This window comes from Odontomachus brunneus, unplaced genomic scaffold, assembly GCF_010583005.1.
Source record: "Odontomachus brunneus isolate Ranch 3 - 2012 unplaced genomic scaffold, Obru_v1 Obru_scaffold_029, whole genome shotgun sequence".
In the NCBI taxonomy this organism is placed as follows: domain Eukaryota; kingdom Metazoa; phylum Arthropoda; class Insecta; order Hymenoptera; family Formicidae; genus Odontomachus; species Odontomachus brunneus.
In genome coordinates this window covers 428,003-448,643 of record NW_022639479.1, presented here as the reverse complement: position 1 = coordinate 448,643, position 20,641 = coordinate 428,003, and the positions used below count along the sequence as shown (strand labels likewise).

Genomic DNA, 20,641 nt, shown 5'->3' with positions numbered 1-20,641 from the left:
TTATTTATTAATTATATAGATTTCACTTACGGCTATCCATAAGTTATAAATGTTTACCTGATATTAAATATGATACTCAGATTGGAAAACACGCGATATCATCGTTACAAATGAATATAATTTTTTCCTCATGAATTGCGTTGCGATTAATTTTTCACTGTGAATTAATGAATATACGAAGGAAAATAACACAAACGCATTTGACGAAGGTGTTAACATATAATAGATAAAATTAATGACGAAATTAATTTATTATATAAATTAAATATATATCTTTTTCTTCGTGTGAATTAAATATATCTCTTTTTCTTCATTTTGTTGGGAATTATTAAAAGGAACTAATATCCCCGAAATAAATAGATCTTAAATCATCCGTTAATCTCGAAGATTGTACATTCAATTAGAGAAGATAAATTCATTTCTCTATCAATCCGTTTTAGGTCTTCACAACAGACTGCTAATTTTGATCAATTTATGTTATTTTTTACAAAGAATATAAAGATACATTTCATGTTTCGGTTCTCGAGACCTAATCAACGGGTTATTGGAAATTTTTAAGAAGAAATTGTTAAGGAAAACATTTCAAGATGGTAAATATTTTGCGAAGAGTAACGCTCCGCAGCATGTATTTTTAGAGAAATGCACAAAGTTCCTCATAGTATTAATACACTTTTTTTCCTGTACCATTATCATTTTATCCTACTATATACTGTTACATAAATAGCGGGAGAATTACATCGATTTTATATCATCGCAAATATATATCTACGTAAAAAAGGAGAAAAAAACCAGATATAATAGAAATTTAATTTAATTTTGACATTGCTTAAAAATTTTTCGTTATATATGTATAATTTATGTTTTCTTAAAATTTATTTTTTGTTCTTCTCATTTAAAAATTTATTTTCAATATAAAGCATTTATTTTTAATAGAGCTTATTTCAATATAGTGTTTATATTTGATCACATTATAACGAGAATATCTTACAATGTGTGTGTGTGGAGGTTAATATAATATGCATTCTATTATTAATAACGATTCGTGTTTCACGAAGGAAACGAAACAATGAAAATATTCACTTTATTAAAGTTATGCGTGACTCGATCTGATTTGAGTGGAGAGCGATCAGCACTGACTTAATGTTTTCTAACAAACATTTCTAAATATGGCTTTGCACAAAAAAAGACGGAGGAAAATAATATAAAATTCACACGTCGTTGAAGTTATTCGATTCAATTAGAAAAAGGATCAATTAGAATCCTCTGGACGTTCTTTCATAAACATTTCTAACTTAGTATAGTATGAATCTCGGAGAAAAAAGAAATTTAAAATTTACTATTGGAATTAATTCAAGACTCGACACAATTAGAATGAGAAATAGTTGATTAATTTAATTACCAGTGTGCTTCTCCGAGTCCCGTAGCATTATGTCCTCCAATAGCGACACTTCGCTGCGGCCCTTCGCGTTCACAGCGTACGTCACCAGGTAGAAATGCGTGGCTGGCAGTAGATCCGCCACAGCGATCCGGAAGATCGGTAGATCAGCCGACACGCTGGACGCGTTCACCCGAAGGTTATCAGTCAACACCTCGTAAGCCTCCAGCCGAAATTCCTGGTGAAGACCGCCGTCGTAGCCGGGCACGCACTCCACCTCCAAGATCTCCGCACTCTGATTCAACGAGACCTTGATGGTGCAGTTGTTCAGTGGATTCGGTTTCACTGCACAGGATACGTTCTTGTCACGAGAAAGTCTCTTCACGCGCGCGAACGCGCTTGCACGTCGTTAGAAAAATTAAAAAGTTTTCATTGGAAGACGATTCTTTCAGAACGAGTGTGCCACCTGCGATAAATACTATATTTTCTACTGTAACAAGCGCGACGTGAAAAAGAGGAAGTAGAAAAATGTACGTCGAGAAATGGAACAAAGAAGAAAATTTTTTTCATTTTATTTGAATTGCGCTCAAATGTAAAGAGATAGAAAACAGCTCTGTGACAATTCGAGGTAGACATGATGGGACGGTGGCAGGCGCTGGAATTGCATGTAGTGCGGATTATTTTGGACTTTTCGATACAGAGCGAGATAGGACAAGTGTGAGCGTATGTGTGTACGTGCAAATTGAACGGGTAAAAACTTGCGCACGAAATTTGACGCAAGACACGATACGACACGTAATGCACACGGTAACATTTAAATATTTTCAGTCTCCGCGAACACAAATATATCCGACCTAGGACGAAGAGTTTCTAAAAGTAGAAATCCAGTTCGCCTAGAGTTCTGCAAATGTAATTCATTATTCGACTTATGTCCATTTTAATGTGTGCATGGCATATCCGTCTCTTTATTCATATTTAAAAATACCTACCCGAATTATTCGATATTCGTTACAACTGGATCCATATGACTTTATTAGTTATTTAACACTAAGTCTATCAATAACCCTACACGCAAAAAACTAGCTTCCAGAGCTAAAAAATAGCTGTGGCAGATAACATGTGTCACTGAAATAGGAACAGCTAATATCGACTATTAAAGCTAAATTTACTCGTTGTTTAAACTTAGACACTACAGCGGAAAATATTAGCTGCTAGAAATAAATGACCGTAACAACTGTGATTTGACTGTGAAATGACTATGACAAATGATTGTAACTGTGCTACAAACTTAACTTCTTTAATATATGCATACGATAAGAAATGTAGGAATAACTGCCGTTTTCTTAGCTATTTTTAACGTTATCTAATATATTTGTAATATATTTGTGTTTTATAGCGAATACATTTTAGCTGTCATAGCCAATTCTTGACAGCTAAACGATTAGCCTTTTGACTACGTTTGAATTAGCTACTGCGGTTTAGCTAATATTGCTAAGTCATTTTTTTGTGTGTACTTAAATAAAACATTAAATTACACGAAATAGAAGACTGATCGATTCAGCAAATCAAAATCAAAAATAATTTGATGGACAAAATTGCGTGTTACAATTAAACAAATTTGTAAAATTCACACACACAGATATTTTTCTCATAATTCTTTTCGCAATTAGCTAAAAAGAGTTGTCAATTATCATCGATATCATAAAATATCAACTATGCGAAGACATTTCTTCTCATTGCATGTTGAAGAAAGATTTTTGACAAACGTCTCAAACAATAATAATTGCTGAAAGAATTATTTGAGATATCATTACCTGCCGGAATGACCTGATAGATGCAAGGTGCCTCTTGCTTCCCTATCGCGTTTCTACCCCAGCAGGTCAAAGCGCCGTAATCCCTCTCGGATTCCGGAGTGTAGACGAGCTCGCTCATCGTGCCGTTGTTGCCGTCGAACTTGGCCGGCGCAACCTCGAAGTTCTCGCCGCTGTTGTTGAACTCCCAGACGAAGTCGACCTCGCTTGGATCGGCGTCCACCTCGCAGCGCACTTTCACGGATTCTTCCAGGGAAGCTCCAATGATCGTCACTTCCTTCATCTTGCAAACCGGTGCGACTATCGCGTTGGTGTGTGTAACGGGAAAGAAAGGAGAGAAAAAAACGAACAGTTCACACATACATGTACGATGCGCGTGCCTCGTCATCGACGTTGAAACGATGAGAGCGCGGCGCGAATACGAAAGGGGCGATCTTGTTTCCGCTATCGATCGGTGAAACTTTGGGAGCGGGATTATACCAAGTTTAAACGTCATTTTATTCACCCTTAATCAGGAGAATTACGCGCTCGCCGTAGGGGCCAGATACAGGGGTTGAAAATAAATTAGCTTCTAAAATGTAATCCCCCCTTCATATCCCAACGTCCGAGATATTTCGCTCCCGAACGCAATTAAGCACAGTTGGCATATTGTGTAACGAGTATTTTGGAGTTTACGTGCCGGAGGAACGTACGGGACGATATGCCGGGGATAACTTCCAACCAGCCGGAAAAGTCAGAGGTCAACGTTTCCGCAACAATATCAATTTCATCGCGATAATTTGAAAACGTATCAACAATTTACTTTCATTTTAGATATTATCATTAATTTGCAACATCAATATTTATATTCCTAAATCTCGCACGCACGCACGCGGTGTGTATAAATATTTAATCGTTCGTGACGAATACACGATGAGTCGTAATTCCACGAATACACGCGTCTCTCTCTTTTCGCGCGCTGATTTTTCCCGCGCCCTTGTCCGCGCTAACGTGACCTTAATTTAAAATCCAATTAATCGCCGAGCATTCGCTCGCCGAAATTACACGTTCCCCTCTTCCGAGTTCTTATAAGGGATTAAAACCGCTATGATTCCGAAGTTCGATTGCCGACGCGAGAGAAGATCTTACCTCGGCTCGCCGAATTTCGCATTTCATTGATCCGCGAGCGAAACGCAAATGTCGCGCTTTTTCGTCGTCGTCGTCGTCGTCGGGTATCGCGAATTTAAACGTGCCGTTGTCGATTCTTGCCTGTAATCACGCGATAGGCTCCCTTCGTGTCTACTTACATTGCACCCTCAAAGTCACGATCGGACTCGTCGTTTCCCCGCGATCGTTGCTGGCCAGACACGTGTAATTGCCCGCGTTGTCGCGGCCTATACTTTGCAGCACCAGACTCTGGGTGCTCATGATGATGCCGGCTGAATAGTTTTGCGTGAGCACCGCGCCCTGTCATTGGTAGATCATTAACGGTTTAATTACGGCGGCTGCTTTCAAAGTGGCGATGTCCTACATCCGGTCTTATCGAAAGCAGCTGGCGAATCGAACTCGCGTGAGACTTTACCGAGGAGACCGGACCAGATTAATTACGTCGCGCAATATATTCGTATTTCAGTTATTATGGAAAAAATACACGGAAGCATACAACTCCGTTAGTGTAACTGAATTGTCCGTTATCTAGGAATCAGATGGAAAATTCGGTTGTGAGAACAGAAAAAATCCTGGAGTAGAAGATTTCTACTCAGCCAGTTGCTGCCTCAATCGAGTTTTAACGCAGCTGAATGTTCGGACGAATGTTTTCGGTTATATAGTGAGAGATATGTTGTTTCTCGTCAGCGAATTCTTCGTCTGGTCCCCGTTCAGTTACGCGAATTGAAATATTTTCTTCCGCGCAGGATCTTTATCGGCCTAAAAGAAAAAAAGGAAACAGAGGAAGGTGGTCTCTTTGCATAGTTAGTAGCAAGAATCGAAGGGTTGTCTGAAAAGTTCCAACACCAAAATTCCGAAGTGCTTGCGAATCTGTTCCGAACTCTCTCCCTGTCGTTCCCTGACGGGAATTCCTCGCGGAGACTTCTCTGCAAAAATTCGGAATACATCGACGATATTCCGCCCGCTTCTGAAGTGTGTTCTTTGCTTTTTCGTCCAAAAATCTCATGCATAGATAGAGAAGGTCTCTATCGGACGGAAAGGATAAACCGGTGGCCTTCGAATCGAGGACGCGCGTTTCCGAGCGACTCGAGAAATTTCGAAGCGGAACGAGAAACTTTTTGCGAGTTCGACATTAGAGGCCAAGGACCGCGTGATCGATGACCGTGACTTACGTTGTGTCGCCAGGTGATTTTGTGATGCTCCGGATTGGCCCGGACTTTGCACTCGAAGTACACGTCGTCGCCCTCCTTTATGTTCTCCGCGTTCAAGGTGCTGCCCAGATGCAGCTGCACTTTAGGTGGGACTGAAGAGAATTTTTTCGACGCTTTAATATTACACGCGCTGTGACCATAATGGTCGGGACCATAGTAAGTCCCGAAAAAGCGGACATAAAACATTAAAAGCGCAAGAGATAGTATGTGAGAAAGAGACGCTGCTAAATAATGCGCCTGTCTACGCGATCAATTTATATTGTTTCCAATTCTTCTCGAGAACAACAATAACCTCTTGTCTCGGATTTTGGCTGCCGTCTGTTTGTATGTGTGTGTTCAGTTTCTAAACTATTTATACAACCGACTCCAATTTATACAATTAGTTGGTAACACACGATGATCAACAGATGCACAGACATGCACCGCGGGATCAATTATGTAATCGACATATACTTTCCACTTTCTGTTAACTTTTGTCGTATTTAAATATGCACCCCGTATATTTGGACTTTTCCGTTACTCGATAGACGGCACAAGCGTTTCGATAAAACGTACGGCTTTAAATAAAAGCGCATCAATGATATATCGCGTTATTAAATCGTGTAAACTAATAAAACGTTATTATAATTATTAAAATTATTACCTATGAGAAGGATATATCGCCGGAGATATATTATCGTCGATTCCACGAAATAAAAGTTTATTCAATTCGTCATAAGCTTGTCAATCGGGTGACAATTTATTTGTCGCGATAATCTCGCGACTTCCTTCCGCAAAAAGAGAAAATACTTACACACGACGTTCAGTTTAAAAGTGTCATCCAGGAACGCGTCCTTCAAGGCGGGATTTTCGCCTCGGCACTTCAGCATCTTGCCGTGATCGTCCGGGACGGGTGAGAATACCAGCGTGCTGAGAACCACCGAGGCGTTACCGCTCTCCATTACCTAAATGCATTCGAAATTCGAAAGTTACGACAATTCGGGCCGATCGAAAAATCACACATGCACGCGCGCGTATAAGCCGCGTCGCGATTATCACGTATACAGGATGATTTGTTTTAAATGACGCCCCGATTTCCTCTTGGACCAAGAGTTCCCTGAAATATATCCCAAATTAAAGTTGCTTGGTTCCAAGAATATAAAACCTGAAATATCTCGGTAAGTGTCCATTTGTCAATAATTTCATTTCGACACTTATATACGGAACAACGAGCAGAATCGACATTTTGTACAAAAAGGAACATATTATTCTACTTAATTCTACAAAAAATATTATTGCTCACAATTCTATCTATTTAATTCTATAAAAAGTTTAATTCTATAAAATTCTACACAAAGTGATTTTAACGTGATCTTAATGGAGCAGTTCAAGATTAAGGTAAGATCATAATCTTATAACCCCCTTGGAATCTCCTGAAACTAACTTTTATTCAAAATGTTTTTACGGAAAATACAGTTTTAGGGAAAAATCGTTGCGTCATCTAAGACGAATTATCCCGCATTATATTTAAAAGCGTCGTTATTAACCTTGCCACTAGGAAACGTATCGTTGTTGCCTTCGAGCCAGATGATGCGAGCGCGAGGATGCGATCCTGTCGTCTCGCAGGTGATCGAGTAGTCCTTATTCGTCTCCAGAACCGTTAGTTTCGACAGTATCTTTACGTTGAGCGGTTTCACTAGAATCGATCGAAGTATCGTTTGTGCGATTGACTCTTTTTGCATATATCATTAGATCTAATTATAAATTGTTTTCAACAAAACTACCACGTGGAAGTTCAGTTCCACATCGTCATGTGTAATATATCATACTACGATTTAATTATATTTGTCGTTTACGCGGAAAAAACAATTCCGTTGATACAACTGAATTTTCGGTTGCTCAGGGATCAGACGAAAACTCGGCTATAGGGACAGAAAAATTCCTTTATGAGGCTTCTATATAGTCAATTGTTCTCAGTTATCTCAACCGAATTCTAAGATCGCTGAATGAATATTTTCGGTTGCGACAATAGAAATATTAATTTTTATAACAGAAATATCGCTTCTGATCATCTAATTTTCAGTTGGTTTATATTCAGTTGCACGAACTGAGACTTTTTTTTGCGAATAGTTATTTCCAGGCCAACATATCTGAATATTTCAAAGAAGACGATGAATAATTAGGAGACGATCAAAATAACTTAAGTGTAAAGATCGATTCCAGACAAGAGAAATAGTAAATAGTAAAGTAGTAGGTAAGAACTATATTATATAGAAAACCCAGTAATCTTAAATAAGACAAAAAGTATATGGAACGATTTAAATATTTGGTCGGATATGTTATTTGAAGAATACTGGGTCGAATCATAGATAATCCCGATGAAAATAGCAAGTTCTTTTTCCTCCAAACGTAAACGTCCACAGAAAGTTTATAAGCTACTTATTAGTCGAGAACACGAGTCATGACTCACAACGACGAATACGTATTAAACTGACTACGTTGCAAAATATCTCATACGAAAATAAAACAAAAAGAAGAAACGGAAATTACTTTTTTATTCAACCCAATATATTTCGCTCATAGGTATTTTAAATATATCTACGATATATATCGTAGACGTATCGTAGATATATAAATATTATTCAATCAGTGTAATAAATATTTGAAAATTGGTTTCTATTTCAGATAACTGGAACATTTCTATATTTTATGTTATATTTAGAACAGAAATTTCTTCAATAATATTATCAAATCAATCTTTCTTAACTCACCGTTTTCGTAACGATCTTTCTATGAATATTATCGTACGAATCATAAATCGTTATTTAAAATATTTGTGATATATTTAAAATACCTATGAGCGTAATATTCAGTAATAACATTTCGAATCGATATTGGCTTCGAGGACTGTGCAAGTTATCTTTATTGAAAATATACCTTCGAGATATGTCGAAGACGTCGCAAATGTAACAGGGATTATTTTTTCCGTGTGAGGTAGTCAAATTTAACTTTCGCGGTTAGTTGCAATAATTGCTTGCGATAGAAATCAGAGCTTTAAATCACGTTTAACACTCGACCAATAATTCATTAAGTCGATAATACGCAAAAATGCATTGTTATAAAATACATAAAGAACATTCATTCTCCACGCTTTTATAGTTGCATTGTGAATTATTAGTATGTTGCGCAACAAACTTTGATTAACTCTGCAAAGCTTAATTAAAAATACAGCTTAAAAATTCATGCTGCTTAGAAATTATACGAGCGATATTATGACAAATAAGTGCCACATTTGACAAATATATCTGATACTACAAAAGAAAAAGCACTATATACTCGTCGAATAAAGTCTCTCTAACCTTGGCTTTGACAAAAACCTCGACAAACTTTGCACGCATTAGTTCGTCAATTTGTAACTTGGAAAGAAACGTCCCTTTTGCTAAAGTAAAATTATAAGTACCTAAACCCTTCTAAATTTTTCACCAAAGAAACATCTCTAAAAGGGGAAAGAGAGGGAGAGTTTGCACAAATTCTTCCTCTCCCTCTTTTTTTTTGCGCACATCAAGATATCGAATGGTCGAAACGCCGTAGGTCGTCCAGCCAAGGGACGAGAAGCGGATCGAAGGTCGTTTCTGCGTCCGCGAAAATTCGCCTCGGCGCGGACGACTCGAGGGGAAAGGTACTCACGATAAACGTCGAGGATCACCGTCTTCTCTAGCGGTGGTATTAGATGCGTGTTGGCCGCCCGGCATTTGTACGTGGTGTTGCGGTGCTCCCTTCGCAGCTGCGGCACGGTCAATTTGCTGACGACGATGTTCTGGCCGAACTCCTCGAGCCTGCCGTCCACTTCCTTGCCGTTCACCAGCCAGCTCACCACCGGCGTTGGTTTCCCTTCGCGCGCGAGAGACGTTCGCGCGAGCACGGAAAGCACGGAAATTATACGCGGCTAATTAACTCCACCGCTCGATCGCTCGCGTGACAGCAGACAAATCACCGGGACCATAATTACGCTTAATACCGGGTGTCTCCAATCGAGCGCGCCCGCGTAATTCCCGGCCACTTAGGGAAGCTCGTATTTAATTCCGAACGATACCGCACTACCTTCCTCTCGCTTTTTCCTTCTTCTGTCCTATCCCTCCCCCCCTCCTCTCTCCCCCTTTATTCGCCCTCTCTTTCTCTCTCTTTTTATTTGTTCATTCACGCGATCTCTCTGGCGCGTTTACACGTGTAACGCGAAGCTCGACGGGTAATTTGTCACTCGCTGAGATTCGTATCTGACTAAACATGTTAATGAGAAACCTGATTCCTCTCCGAAAGAGAGAGAGATGTGGGGGGGAGTGGTGGGGAGGAGGCGAAGGGATTAACGGATAAAATATTATAAATGGAAACGCGTGACGAGGATTACGTCGGTGAATACATTGCTGCTCTTAAAGTGTGTCGCAGGAAATTTATTTCGCCTCGAAATACCGTATTTCATTTCCGACGTCTGTTATTAACATACGAATCCGGGAAGAGGAAAAGAATTACGAAGAAGTATTACAAGGAGAAGAATTATCTCCGCTGGTAAACTCACATGCGTGCGCGCCTCAATGAGACCAAGAGCTCCTTGGGAAATTTACGTAGCTGGGAGAGACACGTTATTAAGATATTTCTTATTTATTTATTTTTTGGCTAGGTAATTAGCAGGTCTCGCGGGTAATTCGAGAAAGAATGATGAAGAAACAAAGGTAACTTTAATTCTAACCCGACAATTTTCCAAGTATACACTCTCTTTCTCTCTGAGCGCTTCGCGCGCCGTTCCAAATTAATTAACTAAACAGTAATGCTCTTTTTCACCGCGTGACGCGACGAATCGAATGCACTGTTATTCAATAAACGCTTGCCTAATTTGGCGTTATGTTAGTTGGCTTATTATTTATCAATTCATCGTTTCGTCTGTTAAGAAATACGAAGCATATGTATGATGGGGAAACCGCAAAAGCGATGGCAAATGTAACGATGAATAAATCGAGGCACAGTCGAAGACAATCGTCTGAATTGATTTGATTGAGTGAAACTGAGTGGGTCCGAACAATTCTACTGTGGAAAAATATTTGAAAATTCGTTCGACAAAGTTGATTTTTGCGAAATAGTTACTTCAGTGTGAATAAACTTTACATCCCAAAAATAAATGTTCAAGTATTCTTTTCCTCAGCGTAACAGCAAAATTCTAAAAAATTTGGGCGCCTATCGCAATCTCCCTTACGAATCAAAGTGTCTTTCAAAGGGACTTACCTCCCCGCACTTCGCAGGACAGGCCGAACTCCTTGCCGACCTCGAACGGCCCGACGATGTTCTCCAGCTCCACCCCGGAATGATCATAAATGAGCAGCTGGTGCGGCGGTACTGCAAACAATCCCGCGAACGGAGTTCGCTTTCCATAATTGACGGACGATTAATCAAGCGCAACAGCGAACGCCCGCCGGTCCGTTCGCTCGTTTGTTCGTTCGTGCCGTCTTTTTAAGGACTCGAGAAAATTAATTTTAAACTCTCTCACGAAAATGAAATTTCGATTAATTCGACCCCGAGTTCCCGGGGAAAAGTGGGTTACACCGACGTCGTTTGCCGCCCCCCGGCCCACCACCGTCGACGGACCCCTTCAATTAGCGAAACCGCCGGCGACGGAGTGAGATCGTTCCGACGAGAAGTTTAACTTCTCGCATCGGAACGGGAAAAAAGATCTCCCGCGCCTGCTAACGGTAATCCCGATTGTTCTCTCTTTTCTTCCGCAGTTATACGACCGCGCTAAACGATCTCCGAAGCGTTTTATCTCACGAAGCGCGTTCAATCATATCGAGCTAATATACCACAGTAGAATCGCGAGTGCCGGTCGTTACGATAATGAAGCTCGTACCTATCACCGTGAGATTCACTTGGAAGTTTTTCGTTGGGGAATTCTTGAAGTCCACCCGGCATCTGTAGATACCCTCGTCGTCCAGCTGAACCGCCTCCAACGAGAGGGCGGCCGGCTTCGTCACGGTGACAAAGTACGCCCTGGGCCCCACCGCGGTGCTGTCCGACCAGTTCAGGGCCTTGTTGAAAGCCCGTCCCCGCACGTCGAAGCTGAAATTTGCGCACACGCAATTTTGCGAATTATACACGTCGTCGTGTATAATTCGTAGATATCATAATGTAAAGATTATTATATTTAAAATACATTATAGATGTCTCTCTCTCTCTCTCTCACACACACACACACACACACACACACATACACATGTATGTAATAAGTGATATATGTTATTTCAAATATATGTAATATATAGGGGAAAATTACCGAAATTACCGAATTACTCTCTAAATTGTATCTCGTTTTAATTTCTTTATTATTATTAATTTAATAATATTATTGCATATATAATATATTGAATATTATTGAACTCTGAATATTATTATTAAATATAAATGTGACATATCTGACAATGAAATTGAGGAATAAATGAATAATAAAAAGTATAAATAAAAAACTATCAGGTTATATTTTATTTTACGCGCGCTATAAATATTGAAAAATCATTAATGAGATATTTCGGCAACTTTCCTCTAACAAAAATAATTTTCTGTCTGATGAATTTTTTATAATAAATTTGTGGTAATTTATAATAATCTTCATATGTCGTCCCATGTATTAAATATTTTAGGAGAGACGGTATTTCGCTGATAATCATTTAATTTTGAAGATAGCGGTCACAGAAAGAATTTTTGTTGAATAATGTAAGTTACTGTATTGCACAATTTGGAGATATTGAAACCGAAATTTATACAACAATATTAATTACAGATTTATTCGGATATATTTTTCAACTATACGGTGTAAAACCTAATTGTATATACAGAAAGATATAGTTTCCCTCACTATCTCTTCAAATATCCCTAACAATGTGAGCATATTGTGGCCAAACAAGTCAATATAATATATATTTTTTCAGTTTGCGGATATTAGCAATCTGCAATTTCAGAAAAAAATTCCCTTCGAGCACGGAAATCAATTTTGTTATAGCAAAATAATAAAGGAATAATAAAACATCGTTGAATATTACGAAAGTAAATAATGCCGTGTAAAAAAGATGAAAAAGCGAGTTGTGAATATTTTCTTATCAATTTTTATATATTTTTTCTCTAGTTATAAGTAATTCGCGGCGAAGGTAGGAAATATTTATTGCGCAGTGTGTTGAGAAGCCTTGCTGGAGAAACACGAGTCATTATTAATAATTAATAACGATGAATGAAAATTAGATGAAATTACCTATAATTAGGATACACGATAAAATATGTGTACTGTGCGAAAATAAATTAACAAAGAAGAAAAATGAGATTTATTTTTACTCCCAGAACAGATACAACTCAGGAAAGATAATTCCCGTTAATATTGATTTCTCCTTAAACCGATGCACACGTATGTTATCTTCATCGTTCTCAATTCTCATATTTTTCTCAGAAGTAACTCTTGGCTTTTCTTCGACGGCACTAGTGTTATCAGTGCGAGTTCGCTCACCTGTAAATGGGCTTCATCGCGTAATCGCGGAACCAAAGCACCATGTAGACGCGATCTTCTCGCGTGGACGGCTCGATGTCGCAAGGCAAAGTGGCGGTACGACCAAGTACGGCGCTGACTTTAGACGTGGACACTGGAGGGATCAAAAGACCGTGATTAACACGATTGAATGATACGACGGTCGCTGGGAACGTTAACGTGTCTCATTGTTTTAAACATAAAATGCAACGAAGTCGTATTTCGAGAATTTCGCGAGACACGCGGAGAAATGAGAGACCTATTGGTTCCAATTAGTAACTTCGAATTGCGTTTATTCATCGTGTCGTCGATGACACGTGCAGCTTTCGGGTAGGTTTCCACGAAGTCGAGAGAAACCGCTCTATTGGAGAGGCGATCGTTCTTTTTTCTCACAAGGTTTTTCTTTGTCGACAGCAATCCTGTTCTTAAGAACGGATTCTCGGTGCTCGCAATGAACAGTGGCTAGCGTTCACGGGCATTTTTGTACGACTTCTTCCTTTCTTCTTTGTCCTTTTTTGGAAAATTGTAGCTTCTTTTCAAAGGGTTAAAGAGTCGTGGTTCGCGGAGCAGTCGAAACTTTTCCAATTTCTTCGATTTTAACGGTTTCTTTGGAACTTCCCGTGTGCAACAATGCGACTGTCATATAATTTTTTCGAGACTAAATCTTGTCAACTGCGAATGCTTGGAATAATTTTGTTTATAATATTTCTCGTTTTCTTCGTTTCCTTAAAACATAAGAAATAGTAACACGAGGTGACGTGAAGAAATTCTCAAATTCATAGTTTTAATAACCGCGCACAAAAGTGCAAAAGGATTATACTACATATTTGACAACACTGTACTACAAAAGAAACTTTAACATTTAAATATAATAGTTTCAATGCTTCCTCCATTATTGATTCTGTGATTGACAATTAGCCGAGTCGTAGCGTTAGTTTCGATATTATGAGAGAATCCAAAAAGTGTTTTACTGGATTGGCAGGTAGTATATTGCAAGCGAGATTACTCGAGACATTCGATTCAACGGTTGAAATCATCGAGATTGAATCTGCTCGTGAAATTATTCGGCATATTCTTAAGTTTCGCTACACAATAACGTAACCGGTGGAAATTCTGGAGTGCAGTCGGGCGACGTTTCAGCGATTTCTCGAAGTAAATTCACATCGAAAATACGTAGATATTTTCAAAGACGTCGCTCCAATTTCGTCACACTCAGTGTTTTGACGGAGAGGGAGAAAAGGGGGTAAAAGAGGGAGAAAGCGAGCGTCTTGTCTCGCGATAGAAGAAGAGAAAGCAGTTTCGCTTCTTACGAATATAAACGGGACAGGAAAGCTGCTTGAAAAATATTACTAATGAAGTTCATTTTCGCGTATAATGGAGAATTTCTGCCTGGCGGGCACGGAATATAATTATGCCCGCGTAACGTTTCTTTGAACAAGTTTCACGCTCTGAGCGATTTCCGGTATCGCAAGAAGTCCGCGTCTGATTTTGCCCGGAGTTTCCTCGATACGCCGCAATTTTCATCAATCGAATGACGCCCGTCCGTATACACGAATACAAACTCTTCCGGCAGGATATCGTTTTTACATTTGTTTGTGACGCGAAATGTAACATGCGCGCTACAAGGTATTTTCGTGACGCGAATAAGGTCCTTTTCTCTTTTTTTTTCTTTTTTTAAGAAAATTCTGTTCTTCGAAGAGTTAAAGCAGAGGTTGAACGGAACTCGAGAGCGGCGCTTTAAACTCACTTCTATTTCTGTCTTTTTGATTTTTAACTTCATATTAGCGCGACTGTGGTGAGATTATTCGTTCGCTTTGATTCGCTTTGATGATGTCATTTTTTATATGGAAAAATTTTAGAGGTACAAATGAACATTCAGAGGGAAACGAGAAATTCAAAAACACAGCGTATGCTATATACTCTATGCGGGTAATTGCGAGCAGGATAGTTCAAGGGAGCCAGATAACAGGATATAACTACGAATAAAAGTTGGAAATATATAACCGGAAATTTTTAAGTAGCCGTAAGTGGCGCGATTATAAATTCAAAAGTTGTAAAAGCCCTGGACACACTTTCGGCCGGGCCTCTATGCATGTGTGTGTATGTGTGTGTGTGCGCGCGCGCGCGTTAGTGAAAACTTATTTGCTATTTTATAACGTTTTAAGGGCGTCCAAGCCTCGATGTTCCGTACGGGACCATTTTGACCTACTTTCATTTTAAAAATGCGATAACTTCGTAGATATCGATCCTAACAGTTTCCAATTTCACGACTTTGTCAGTTTTCCGCTTTTCAATATATATTTATGAAATACATATGCATTCCGCGCCGTATAAAAGCCGTAGAGTAAAAGTAGGGACCAGTTTTTTCGCCGAACGGCGCTAAGTGTGCACAGCAAATGAGTCCACCGGGGATAGATTAAGGCTGAATCCTTTGTAACTCTGCTTAAGCAAATTTCTCTTTCTCTGTTAACATTGTGCGTTAGCAACTATAATCTAGAAAGATGCGGCGAGTCTCTAAGCTCGACGCGCTATTCGCACATCTCTCGTGGAAAATCTGCCGTCGATTTCGCCAAATTGTTTATTATTTAACGTACTTGTTATTTTCCACCTCCTCTTTCACCGGAAATCGAAATAAAATGCATTCGCGCGGAAATACATATTCACGTATGTATATTTATTTCACAACATATTTTTTACCGTCGAAAATACGACGTATTCTAACATATGTATATATATATATATATATATATATATATATATAATATATATATATATATATATATATATATATATCCCTAGGACATCCCGTTAGAATATTCAGACACAATTTTCCAATAATTTACGACCGAAAATGTAGAAAGAATTCGCCTCGAACGAATTAAATGTTGCGGAAACGTGTAAAGTAAAGGGAACATTTATGCCGGCTGATCTCAAGTATATTCTATCAACGGGAACTCAATTAAAGACAATTTAAGATGATTTCAGTCGTAATAGGCGATTCGAGATATCGGGGAGAGGAATTCGGAAAGTACTTCGCGCGCGCCAGAGAGGAAAACCGAACTCGCGAATTGAACCGCGATGAATTCGCAGTCAAATGGACCGAACACGGTCCCGGAACACCCTGTACATTCGGCTGAATCAGGAAGCGGGCGAGCGATTAATCCTGATTGTGTTCGGGCGCTGGCGCGCGCGTCGTAGTCGTCCTCGTATTCGCGTACCTATGTCGTCGTCCTTATCCCAGTTGTCGCTGGCGTTCACGTAGACGACCACGGCGAATATGTAGCCGCCGATCACGAGTCTCACCGCTATCTCGGCCAGTGTCCCGAGTGCCATTCCGAAGGGCGACACCTTCGCCGGGCACTTCGGTACGCTCAAATCCGTACCCCGCATAATACCACCCCGTCGGTGCGGCGCCCCCTTATTGTCATTCCACGCCGAGGGGAGCCCGTTGTCGTCTTATGGCTCGTCCTGAACGCCGTGAGGTGCGTGATGGCCCGCCTCGCGATTCTCAGCTGGTCGCAGGACAGGCAGACAGGCAGGTAGAAGCAGAGACGCAGGATACGCTCACCGATTCGAACGCGGATCCTTCGTGCTTGAACGTCCGCTCGTGAAGCGCACAGATAGCCACCTGTCTGATGAATACTCGTTGTTTTCACTCGCGCCTACTGTTGCTGCCCGCAACGTTACGTCAGCGCGAAGGGACGCTCGGCTTTGTTTTTGTTTCGCGCGTGTCACGACACGAAAAAGAAAGAAAAAAAGATTTGTTGTGTTACACCTAAAGACCTCGCTAGTTCAGCAAATCTGTAGACATGCGTCATACGGACAATCAGTTTACTGTGTTTCTGTCTCTCTCTTTTCCTTTCTCTCTCTCTGTCTTCCTTTCTCAACTTCTTCGAGTGATATCCCAATCAAAAAGAAGAGTGACAGCCAAATCACTCGAATTCGAGTAATTTTTCATTCATGTATTTTAGTGAACTCTCCCCTTTGAATCGTCAAGTAGATATTTTCATTTGAAATTGAAGAGTCCGTCTGATATACTCCGTCTTCTAATGGGATAAATTTACTTTGATGGATTAAAATATTCACTCACTATAAATAAAGAAATCAGACTGTGTTAAACGTCTTATGATTTCGAGGGACGATATTTTCATTATTGCTGCGAATAAATTTTTACTTTTGTATGGGATTTTACCTTAAGAAATTTGAGAGAATTTACAGTAATTAAATTTCAGCTATGTGAGATTAATAGTTGCACTTCATGAAGTTTAATATTTACAGCACGATGATTTGTGGATACAGTAAAAACAATTCTCTATTAAAACCAATGAAAAATATAACTTATAATGTTCTTCAAAAAATATTTATCGAGATAACTAATTCTTACACTGCTGTTTCAAAATTTTATCAGCGCACAGCGAAATTGGATAAATTTTATTATAGCTAATGATTAATTGCTCTAGCAATAGAAGTTAACAATGCGCGAAGCAACGATACTCATAGTAATAGAAATTAATGTTCATAGTGAGAGAAAATTGTTCTATAAATTGAATCACTTCTTAAAATGAATGAGAATATTTCTTCATTGTCTGTTGAGTAAATATGATTTTTTTGATAAAATTAATCAATTTTTTTTATAAACTTAAATCAAAATATGTTGCAATAATCAGCTATTCCGTCAGCAGGTTGACCATTGTGCTGTCACATATAATTTATTTGCTGTACGAATCCGCTTAAATACAACACTTGATTTCATTGCGCGAGCTACAGATTTTCTTAATCAACCGACTCATTTTTTTCTTCTTGTATTGTTATTGTGACATCGGCGCGAATTCACAACGGACAGCTAGGTGATATATTGAATAAAAGATTAAAGAATATCGTTAAACGATTCAGCTCTCTTATCAATCGAGCAGCAATAAAACATTCAGATTTACTTGAATCCTATTAAAAATTCTCGGAAAAATGTGATACGATCGAAGCATTTAAGAGAGAGACAGGAATATCCGAGCGAAAAAAGATTTATGTGGTGCGAACTTTCCTCACCGATGAAGTGCTTCTGAGCTTTACGTCGCGGTGCTTATTGCTGTCGCTGTATTTATCCTCTTCTCAATCTTTTCCCTCGCTGCAATGTATCGTTGATTTCGAATATGCCGCAGTATCAAGTGTGACAGCGGATACTTGATCGCTTTTCTATCATGTGGTCGCAGTCTGATAGTCTTCGATTACTTCCCTCCAAGAGTGTTATACCGTTCTCCATTTATGTCGTTGCGTCATGTGCTCGTTGTTTTCTCGCTACATTAATTATTCTACGATTACGTATCTACGTCCCCGTCGATCGTTTCTTCTTTTCTATTTCAGTTTTTGCTCGCGTGTCACCGCGGGGTCTTCACTCGCCTCGCAATTCGCCAATTTCCACGATTCTCACCCTCACCGCAATTCGTTATCTGCCGATTGTCGTTGTCGATTATAGCTCGCCGCCTGTCGCTCTTCTCTTTCTCTTGGAGACGGGGAAAGGGGATGATCGCGAGGGGGCGGGTCGGGGGACAGGGGGATAGAAAAAATCGCGCGGGATTTCGTATTATTCACTGTCGCGCGTCACAAATGGACGTGTGTGCGGCGGCGGCTCAAATAAAGATGGACATTCGAAAACATCCGGCGCGCACAGCGTCGCGATACTGTCGATAATTCCCGTGGACTCTGATATGATCGATTATGACAAATTATTTTCGATGTCGTTAGCGCGCTGACGTTATTGTCGTTCCGCCGACAGTAATGCACTCGTCGAACGCTCCCCTCCGGGCGGTGCTACGGCGATACGGAATTTCACGGAGATGGATTTTATGGCGTGAGATAAAGTGCATTTTAAGTAGTGCAGCTCAGGCGAAGGAAGAGACCGGTCCTGTCTGATCAAGCGCCGACCATTTTCCACTGACTGCACACGATTCTAATTTCGATCCACTCTACTTATCCGGTCTCCTCCCGAATTCATTCGCGTTATTGTCGCGCACTCGTCGTCGTCCTCCTCCTCCTTTTCCGCCAGTTCTTGTGCTCCTTCTCGCACTACCGTGTCGAGAAAGTTGTGTCAATATATGCGAAGGCAACAAGGACGACTTGAACGAACGGGTTATAGCTTATTCCTCAAGTTGCAACGACAATCAACAGTCCTCAGATCAGAATTTGCATCGGTTTGATTCCTCTCGTAATCCACTCTTCCTTTTTTTCAATAGCCGATTGTGTGTCCTGAAACCTATTTCCTTCACGATTTTCCTTCGTAATTTTTCTTTTTCCTTTTTTATCATAAGCTTTATCACGACCTCATTCGCTTTAATAAGTAAAGAATTTCGAACAACGATTTGCGACGCGATGGCTGTAACCGAGTTGTCGTTCTAAAACGACTCGCGGGTCGTTATAATTGCGTCTAATTATTTACGTTTACACACTCTGCCGGATTTGCATTCAGTCAGTTCTATAAACAAAGCCGAACTTCTGGCACTTGCCAAACAACTCGTCGCCTCAGGCGACAGTGTTAATCCTCGCTCTCTCGCTCTCTCGATTAATCAAAGGGGAGTCTTATTGTCATTCCGTGAGATCAGACCGCCACTTCCACTTCCACCTCACCGGCGAGAGGGTGAAGGGACGATCAGGCAGGCAGGCAGGCAGCCAAAGACAGGCAGGCAGGCAGGCAGGCAGACACCCCGGCGGGGATGCTTCGCGGTCTGATCGTCTCGCGAGCGTTCGAGAGGAGTGATTTCACCGCGACGGTATTCTCCAACGATTTTCCACCCCTAAAGGCCTCCCGCTGCCTCTCCCTCCGTCCCTCAGTCTCCCTCTCTCTCGCTCTCTTTATCTTTCTCCTTCCTCTCTTACCCAGAGGGTAGACGGCCTCTTCCCACCGCGTCGCCTCTCTTCACCCCCGCGGTGACGTCCTCCGGCGAGGAGGATCCTCTCGCAGGAGGGTGGAACGGGGAGGGAAACACGCTCTCCGAATACGAGTACGAGGACCTCGAGGTACCTCCCCCGGCGGCTTTCCTTAATGTTTCTTAATTACCCGCGTTCATCAATCACTCGGGACGCTCGCTCTCTCGTTCGATCTCCCTCCGAACACTTTCTCGTGAATCGCGAAAATCGCCACGAATCGCCGATGCGCCTCGTGGCACGCCGAAGCACCAGAGATAGATAGATAGATAGATAGTTAGAGAGAAAGAGAGAGAGAAAAGGAGAGAGAGACAGAGAGAGACAGAGAGAGACGGAGAAAGAGACAGAGAGAGAGAGAAAGAGAGAAAGGGGGCGGCAGGGAGAAAGGGAGAGAGAGAGAGAGAGAGAGAAAGAGAAGCCGCGGCAAATATACACTCGCGGCACACACCTGAAATGGCGCAACGCGTTCTTCGTACCGACGAGAAAGCGCACCACCGCCTTTCCTCCTCCACGGGGGATTATCGTCCTTCTGGGATTCTGAAAGCCCGCGAGCAGCGTCGAAGAGGCCACCCCGTTAGGTGATTCGACAATGGCGATGACAGATCGGTCGGCCGACTGCACAGCAGAAAGAGATAGAGAGAGGGGGGGGGGG

The 20,641-nt window shown here is 40.8% G+C and overlaps 1 protein-coding gene across 19 annotated transcripts in view; it reads right to left on the bottom strand.

Moving 5' to 3' along the window:
- LOC116843010 (nephrin) overlaps positions 1-20,641 on the bottom strand; it is a 36,531-nt gene that overhangs the window by 4,131 nt on the left and 11,759 nt on the right. For 4 of the 19 annotated variants that reach the window (XM_032812956.1, XM_032812957.1, XM_032812965.1 and 1 more), the window contains exons 2-13: positions 18,118-19,321; positions 16,293-16,875; positions 13,057-13,189; positions 11,416-11,624; positions 10,797-10,907; positions 9,210-9,413; positions 7,070-7,218; positions 6,337-6,487; positions 5,505-5,635; positions 4,473-4,632; positions 3,190-3,486; positions 1,400-1,720 (exon numbers count right to left, since the gene is read on the bottom strand). In XM_032812956.1, the coding sequence (XP_032668847.1) occupies positions 1,400-1,720; positions 3,190-3,486; positions 4,473-4,632; positions 5,505-5,635; positions 6,337-6,487; positions 7,070-7,218; positions 9,210-9,413; positions 10,797-10,907; positions 11,416-11,624; positions 13,057-13,189; positions 16,293-16,464 (2,038 nt within the window). In that variant the 5' untranslated portion in view covers positions 16,465-16,875; positions 18,118-19,321. Of the gene's footprint in view, positions 1-1,399; positions 1,721-3,189; positions 3,487-4,472; positions 4,633-5,504; positions 5,636-6,336; positions 6,488-7,069; positions 7,219-9,209; positions 9,414-10,796; positions 10,908-11,415; positions 11,625-13,056; positions 13,190-16,292; positions 16,876-18,117; positions 20,624-20,641 lie in introns of those variants that run through there. The other 15 variants (XM_032812962.1, XM_032812968.1, XM_032812970.1 and 12 more) reach the window with 10 other exon arrangements.